The sequence below is a fragment of the Perca fluviatilis genome, chromosome 8, assembly GCF_010015445.1.
Source record: "Perca fluviatilis chromosome 8, GENO_Pfluv_1.0, whole genome shotgun sequence".
NCBI classification, from domain to species: Eukaryota; Metazoa; Chordata; class Actinopteri; order Perciformes; family Percidae; genus Perca; species Perca fluviatilis.
In genome coordinates, this window is record NC_053119.1 from 3,902,093 (window position 1) to 3,910,787 (window position 8,695).

Consider the following 8,695-nt stretch of genomic DNA (forward strand, 5'->3'; position numbering starts at 1 on the left):
ATACACCTAAAAGTTGGCTTGTAGCCCGCCATTAAATGAAGAAGAAGAAGAAGATCGCCGGTCTGGGCGACAGATGCTAGATCGGATCCGCTAGACGTGTCGACGTCAAAGGACGTGCATCGTGGACCGCCTTATTCTGCTTTATTCTGCCTCTGATTGGCTTAACCTGGTATTCTTACCCTAACCCTAACCAATCCCCACTCCCCATGCCTACACCGTGACCTAACTACCTAGACCCTTCTAGCAGATCCGATTTAGGATCTACCGCGACTGCGGACCGCAGACACAAACGTTCACTTCCGGTCGGTGTTTTCAACATGTGAGAGTGGAGAGATGGCTTCTGGCGCTCAGGAGCAAACTCTGCTCGGTCTGTGTGACGGAGAGCTCGACCCTAACCGACACCGGTCCTCCTTTCTGACCAACAAAGTCGGCGGTCACCCGGACTGGTTGCCGGGCATCTCCCGGCAGTGTCCCCGCTGTGGTCGCTGCGGAGCCCCGTTGGCCCACGTGGTGCAGGTGTACTGCCCCCTGGAGGCCTCCCCCTACCACAGACACCTCCACCTGTTCGCGTGCCCAGGTGCCGCGTGCAGCGGCCGGTCAGACTGCTGGACGGTGCTCCGCTCTCAGTGTCTGGAGGAGCGGACAGCCAGCCGGCCCGCCCCGGCTCAGGAGGCTCCTCCGGCGGCCACTGAGTGGTGTGACGCCGCTGATGACTGGGGGGTGGAGGAGGAGGAGGAGGATGGATGGGGAGCAGGAGGAGGTGTGGAGGAGGACAGCCAGGGTCAAGAGGAGACAGCAGCCCCTGAAGAAGAGGGTAGGACATTGTTATATATGTTGATATGTTAGGTTAGTATATTACTTAGTATGAAGTGGATCAGAGTTTCCCCGAAAAGCCCAAGACGACGTCCTCACATGTCTCGTTCTGTCCCCAACTCAAAGATATTCATTTTTTTTTGTAGTAGTGGGTATATATATGGAAATCCTGGAGCTTTCTTAGTGGGTATACCGCGTATACCGGTATTTTATTTACATTTTAATGGACAGGACAGCTAGACGAGAGAGGGGGAAGACATGCAGGAAATGGTCACAGGTCGGACTCGAACCCTGGACCTCTGCCTCGAGGCATAAACCTCTAAATAGATAGGTAGGTAGGTAGGTAGGTAGATAAGTAGACAGGTAGGTAGGTAGACAGGTAGGTAGGTAGATACGTAGGTAGGTAGATACGTAGGTAGGTAGGTAGGTAGGTAGGTAGACAATTAAGTAGGTAGGTAGATAAGTAGGTAGGTAGGTAGACAGATAAGTAGGTAGGTAGGTAGACAGGTAGGTAGGTAGATAAGTAGGTAGGTAGGTAGATACGTAGGTAGGTAGATACGTAGGTAGACAGGTAGGTAGATAGGTAGGTAGGTAGGTAGGTAGGTAGATAAGTAGGTAGGTAGGTAGACAGGTAGGTAGGTAGGTAGATAAGTAGGTAGGTAGACAGGTAGGTAGATAAATAAATGGGTAGGTAGATAAGTAGGTAGGTAGGTAGGTAGACAGGTAGGTAGATAAATAAATAGGTAGGTAGATAAGTAGGTAGGTAGGTAGGTAGATAAATAAATGGGTAGGTAGATAAGTAGGTAGGTAGGTAGGTAGACAGGTAGGTAGATATCTATTTCTATATATCTATATAGATATAGATAGATATAAATAGCGCCTGCTCTACCAACTGAGGCAACCCGGCCACCTGTTGTGATTATTTTGGCGTGTAAATGTTTGTCTCTTGTTGCCCGGCAGCCAGCGGCGAGGAGGTCGATGTCAGCAGCCGGCTTCAGGATCTGGATCTGGGCTCCTCCCGGCAGGACGTCCCGGTGCTCCGCCCGTTCTTCATCAGCGTGGCGGAGGAGTCGGACCTGTGCGGCGAGCGGGACGACCTGCGGCACGCCCGGCAGCTGCTGAGGGAGTACGAGAGCAGGGAAGGCTTGGTGGCAGTCGGCGGCGAGCTGGACGCCGCCGGCGGCGGCGAGGAGAAGTACGAGAAGACGAGCGCCAGACACGGAGACGCCGTCTTCTCCCGGTTCCTGAAGAAGATCTCGGCGTGTCCTCAGCAGATCCTGCGCTACTGCCGGCGAAAAAACCTCGGGAATCTCGGCGCCGCCGCCCGGACGACAGCGGCTCGGCTGGCGCCGCGGGCGGCGTTGGCGCTCGCCCGCGCTCGGCTCAGGAACGCTTTGAGCTGCAGCTGATGCCGGCGCTGGTCGGTCTGCTGCGGAGGGAGAACGGCGGCGGCGGCGATGGCGAGCTGGAGTTCGGGACGGTTCTGGTTTACACGTGCACGGACAGCTGCTGGACCGCCGGGTCGGGCGCCGCTGTGGAGGAGTTCTGCTTCGTTCAGACCGACCCGGACCAGCAGCTCTTCAAATGACCCAACAGGTTACAGCAGGGGGTTCAAACATAGGGGTCAGCAGCCCTATGTTCCCACAGCTCTATGTTCCCACAGCTCTATGTTCCCACAGCCCTATGGTCCCACAGCTCTATGGTCCCACAGCTCTATGTTCCCACAGCTCTATGTTCCCACAGCCCTATGTTCCCACAGCCCTATGTTCCCACAGCTCTATGTTCCCACATCCCTATGTTCCCACAGCTCTATGTTCCTACAGCTCTATGTTCCCACAGCCCTATGTTCCCACAGCTCTATGTTCCCACAGCCCTATGTTCCCACAGCTCTATGTTCCCACAGCCCTATGTTCCCACAGCTCTATGTTCCCACAGCTCTATGTTCCCACAGCCCTATGTTCCCACAGCCCTATGTTCCCACAGCCCTATGTTCCCACAGCCCTATGTTCCCACAGCCCTATGTTCCCACAGCTCTATGTTCCTACAGCTCTATGTTCCCACAGCCCTATGTTCCCACAACCCTATGTTCCCACAGCCCTATGTTCCCACAGCTCTATGTTCCCACAGCCCAATGTTCCCACAGCTCTATGTTCCTACAGCTCTATGTTCCCACAACCCAATGGTCCCACAGCCCTATGTTCCCACAGCCCTATGTTCCCACAGCCCTATGTTCCCACAGCCCTATGTTCCCACAGCCCTATGTTCCCACAGCTCTATGTTCCCACATTTCTAAGATTCTTCTTAAAATTAGGCCCTATGTTAGGGTTAGTGTTACATTCCATCTGTAGTCCGTTGCTGCTGGATAATAGGTTGGGTGTAATTGGCTACCAAATTGGGAGAAAGGGGGATAAAATCTGATACAAATTTATGAAAAAGGTTAATGTGGGAACATAGGGCCTAATTTTGGAGAGAAATCTTAGAAATGTGGGAACATAGAGCTGTGGGAACATAGGCACGCTCCCAAACATACGGCCCGTGGGCCAGAACCTTCCCCGCCACAGGGTCCAATCAGGCCCACTGGATGACTTTATGGAATTAGGGGAATGTGGCCCATGAACTAAAAATGAGTTTGACACTCCTGGGCTACAGGATGCATCGCTGTGGTTTGTCCATCAAAACAGAAAACAAAAAAGATGAATACAAATTTAGGGCTGCACAATACATCGTTTCTTTTTTTAAATCGTCATCACAGTATCAGCCGGCGCAATAAACACATCGCGGAGGCTATAAATTATCGCCAAAAGAAGCTCAGAGAAGTTTAGTGTTAGTTGAAAGAAAATTACAGTTAAAAACCTTTTTATATCCAATTCAGTGTTCAATTTATTCAATAAAAGAATGTTGGAAAGGATTTCCTTTTAGTTTAATTTGTTGTATTTTAGAAAAATACTGAAAGCAGCGAAAAAATGCAGAACCGAGTAGACTTTAATATGGGTTTTATTTATCGCAAGTTATATCAGTCCTTCCAGAAAAACGCAGAGTTTTTTTGTGATTGTTGCGGGCAAAAATCCTTGATTATGCGGCACGTTTTCTTAAAAAATGTGATGGAATATGCTATATGATATTTATGCAATTTTATACGATGAAATTGCAGGAACTTGCAGAAACTTCAGTTTGATGAAAAAGAGAAGTGATTCCCTTAACACCCTGCTTTTTTTTAAACTTAATTTCCAAAAATAGTTTACAGATATTCAGTCACTGCAATAAGTAAACAAATAAGATACAAAAATATATACAAATAATATATTAAACTAAAAATAAAAGTAATAGTCTAAACAGAGGGAAATAAAAGATACAAAAGAGACAGACTTTCAAAAATCGTTAATAATATAGACATCAGATATTAAGGTAGCTTTCTGATTGGATACCAGCTTAAGAGACTCAGAGTACAACATGTCAAATTCAACCTCCAACACGCTGCTTTAAGATGATGTTCACGTCACATAATGACATCACTTCATAACGTTCCCATGGCAACAGGGGAAAATGGCTGCTCGTGTGTGAAGTAAACGCAACATTTTTCAACTTTCTGCTAAGATATATTACGGGACTTTTTTTGCAATGAAATTGTGGGGATTATGAAATCATGCAAGCATCGCATATTTTGCGCGAAAATCGGCAATTTATGCGGCAAAAGTGCGCCGTATTTGAAAAAAATGCGACTATGGCTACTTATGCGATCGCATAATCGCGTTTTTCTGGAGGGACTGGTTATATCGCGATATTCAGCAACGTTATCGCATGTTGCATATTTCCCTCATGTCGTGCAGCCCTAATAAGAATGGGAAACCGGTCGCTGGCGATGAAATGCTTTCGTGTCTGGGTCAAAAGCTTGAAAGTCGTGTTCTTCAGCGCTGAAATCTCACCTTGCTGCGGTGACGTTGAAGGCTGTTGTCAGCGTGACTTTTCAACTTCTCCCCGCATAGAGCAGCTTTTTTTTCCTCCCTGCGTGATTTAGCGTGGATTTACCCTTTAATACCAACAGCCTGTTCATAGTACCTGCTCTCTGACCTCCCTGTAATGAAATGTTTCTGAACTGAGAGTCACACAAGTGCCTTAAAAGGGTCATTTCTAAGTGTTTTGTTTCCAACATGGAACCTATTTTCCCACGCATTGGCGTCTAAGTGACTAAATCTTTGAAGTTGGTCCAGTATTGAGCAAGAACGCTGTAACCAGCAGCCATGAATGAAGTGTGTTTTACGATGATAAAAGTCCTGATTATTTACATGGAGTCTGGTGGAAATATGCTGGCTCTATACACGCTAAAAGTCCTGATTATTTACATGGAGTCTGGTGGAAATATGCTGGCTCTATACACGCTAAAAGTCCTGATTATTTACATGGAGTCTGGTGGAGATATGCTGGCTCTATACACGCTAAAAGTCCTGATTATTTACATGGAGTCTGGTGGAAATATGCTGGCTCTATACACGCTAAAAGTCCTGATTATTTACATGGAGTCTGGTGGAGATATGCTGGCTCTATACACACTAAAAGTCCTGATTATTTACATGGAGTCTGGTGGAGATATGCTGGCTCTATACACACTAAAAGTCCTGATTATTTACATGGAGTCTGGTGGAGATATGCTGGCTCTATACACGCTAAAAGTCCTGATTATTTACATGGAGTCTGGTGGAGTTTGGTGATGGTGATTTCGGGGCTGTTTCATGTTAAACTAAAAGGATCTTACTCTTTAACTAAAAGGTCTATCTCTGTAGGGATCCTTTCCATAATGCTGTCAGACACTTAGAATAATAACCTGAGTCTGTCAGCGGCAACAACAGAACTTTTAGTGGACGCTGAACATCTGTCCTGTAGGGTTACATTTGCAGCTTGTTTTGCATCTGGCTTTATACTGGACCAATTTCAAAGATTGTTGTGTCATCTAAACACAAAAACATGGGAGAATACGGTTGAAAAAAAGAAGTTGTTTCCCTTTTTAAATGTGTTGCTGCATGAAGTAAACCAGTGTTTTTCAACCACTGTGCCGCGGCACACTAGAGATTGTCTTGTGTGCGGTGAGAACTAATCCGATTTTACTTGATTGGTCCAACACATTTTTTTTTATTGAGTTACTGCAAATAATGTGCCATTGTTGCGCATCTGTGCCTGCAATATGATGCCTGGCAGAGAAAATAAATACTATTCTGTATCAGTAGGTGGCAGTATAGCGCAATAATGACCTTGTTGATTTAAGACAATAGAATTACTGCCACCTTTCGCTTGCATCCCACAGTGACAGGATGTAAGCAGTAGGGCCAAGATCATCGATGTAAGCCTGCAACAGTGATGGATATACTTTTTTTAAATGAAAAATGCAGATTCTGATCTTATTAGTCATTTTGTAACATTTTTGTTTGGTGTATTTAATGTAAAAAAATGTGCCATGGCTCAAGAAAGGTTGAAAAACATAGGAAATAATCCTTGGAAATAGGAATGACTCCAGAAGTGATGCCGGTTCTGAATCTAAAACACAGAATAAAGTATTTTACAACTCATCATTTGTCATCATCATTTATCAAAAACACAGAACAGACAATATTTTCCTTTTCTTGTTTTTTTTACTTCAACCTTTTGATACATTTCTATAATTCAGTGTCTTAAGCATCACACCAAAAACAGTCGCGGTTGAACAGCGGTAATGTAAACGGTAAAACTGAGTAAAACCAGCCTATTAAATGATCAGCTGATGGGCTTTTAAGGTTGTTTTTTTTTTAAACCGGATCAGATCCAGAGTATCAAAAATAGATTTCTTAATAATTAAACGGCCAATAAATAACATCAGGATTTCCTTCTAGTCTCTGTAACGACGTCACTGATTGATCTGATTACGTTAAAAGTTAAAATCAGCCCTTTTTGTCGTGTTCTACGAAGGGATGCACCGAATCCAGGATTCAGCTTCGGATTCGGCTGAATATTGGGCTTTTTGACGGGGGTTGGGTTTCTGCCGAACCTTAGAATTTTTTTCCACCGAACCGAACCCTACGCTTGCACTCGGTGCGCTACGCTGGTCGCCATAACGACGGCGCCGCTGATGACGGGAAGGTGTTTACGTAGGTGGAGCGTTCAATGCAGTAGGGTGTGAGAAAGTGGACATGGAACTGGTTCAATGCAGTAGGCTGTGAGAAAGTGGACATGGATCTGGTTCAATGCAGTAGGCTGTGAGGAAGTGGACATGGAACTGGTTCAATGCAGTAGACTGTGAGGAAGTGGACATGGATCTGGTTCAATGCAGTAGGCTGTGAGGAAGTGGACATGGAACTGGTTCAATGCAGTAGACTGTGAGGAAGTGGACATGGAACTGGTTCAATGCAGTAGGCTGTGAGAAAGTGGACATGGATCTGGTTCAATGCAGTAGGCTGTGAGAAAGTGGACATGGATCTGGTTCAATGCAGTAGGCTGTGAGGAAGTGGACATGGAACTGGTTCAATGCAGTAGACTGTGAGGAAGTGGACATGGATCTGGTTCAATGCAGTAGGCTGTGAGGAAGTGGACATGGAACTGGTTCAATGCAGTAGGCTGTGAGAAAGTGGACATGGATCTGGTTCAATGCAGTAGGCTGTGAGGAAGTGGACATGGAACTGGTTCAATGCAGTAGGCTGTGAGGAAGTGGACATGGATCTGGTTCAATGCAGTAGGCTGTGAGGAAGTGGACATGGAACTGGTTCAATGCAGTAGGCTGTGAGGAAGTGGACATGGAACTGGTTCAATGCAGTAGGCTGTGAGGAAGTGGACATGGATCTGGTTCAATGCAGTAGGCTGTGAGAAAGTGGACATGGATCAGGTGAGCAGTAGGCTGTGAGAAAGTGGACATGGATCAGGTGAGCAGTAGGCTGTGAGAAAGTGGACATGGATCTGGTGAGCAGTAGGCTGTGAGGAAGTGGACATGGATCTGGTGAGCAGTAGGCTGTGAGAAAGTGGACATGGATCTGGTGAGCAGTAGGCTGTGAGAAAGTGGACATGGATTTGGTGAGCAGAAAAAGTTGTTTGGCAGTACTTTCAGTCAAAAGAAGACCATAGGGGGTCATCCTGGTACTTTCAGTCAAAAGAAGGCCATTCAAGTCCAGCTACATGTTCAATCTGTTCACTGCTGATTGGTCTGGTGGTGGCGAGGACCCTAAACTATACACAACATGGCCGCTGTTACAACATCTGGTCTGAAACATCTGAAAGAATACGAGTTGTGCATGAAGGAATCTGCAGACAGCAGCCAGAATGCAGCAACTTCAGGTACGGCAAAGGAAGGACAGTGACGGCTAAAAACTGATGTTAACCAGACGACCGTTACCTACACCGAACTGAGGATGGGAGTAGGATTCGGTATTTGATAGAGATGGTCCGATACCGATACGCATCTGCTGCGATACTGCCTAAAACGCTGGTATCGGGAAGTAATGGAGCTTATGCACCGATCCGATACCACGTAATAAAGCCCTGAAGAAATTTTTTTCCGTTATAACTGATGAAAAAACTGGAGAATAAAAGAAAGTTCTGGGGCATTCATTGTTTGTTCATGTTTCACAAAGAGTTTAACCTGAGCCAGACCGACAACAGAGATAGAAATCATATCACATCCATACAGGGATAGTAGTATACAGCTGTTATACATCATATCACATCCATACAGGGATAGTAGTATACAGCTGTTATACATCATATCACATCAAAGATAGTATAACATAATACAATAGTAGTATACATAAAAAAACCTGTATACATCATATCACATCCATACAGGATAGTAGTATACAGCTGTTATACATCATACACATCCATACAGGGATAGTAGTATACAGCTGTTATACATCATATCACATCCATA

The 8,695-nt window shown here is 45.8% G+C and overlaps 1 protein-coding gene across 1 annotated transcript; it reads left to right on the forward strand.

The window, feature by feature from the left end:
- The first annotated feature begins 266 nt into the window (after positions 1-266).
- On the forward strand, positions 267-2,547 carry pdcd2l (programmed cell death 2-like). Its single transcript, XM_039807580.1, is given in 3 exon segments — positions 267-814; positions 1,774-2,103; positions 2,106-2,547. Coding segments are annotated over 3 exon segments (1,107 nt in total). The 5' UTR covers positions 267-333; the 3' UTR covers positions 2,402-2,547.
- Positions 2,548-8,695: the final 6,148 nt, after the last annotated feature.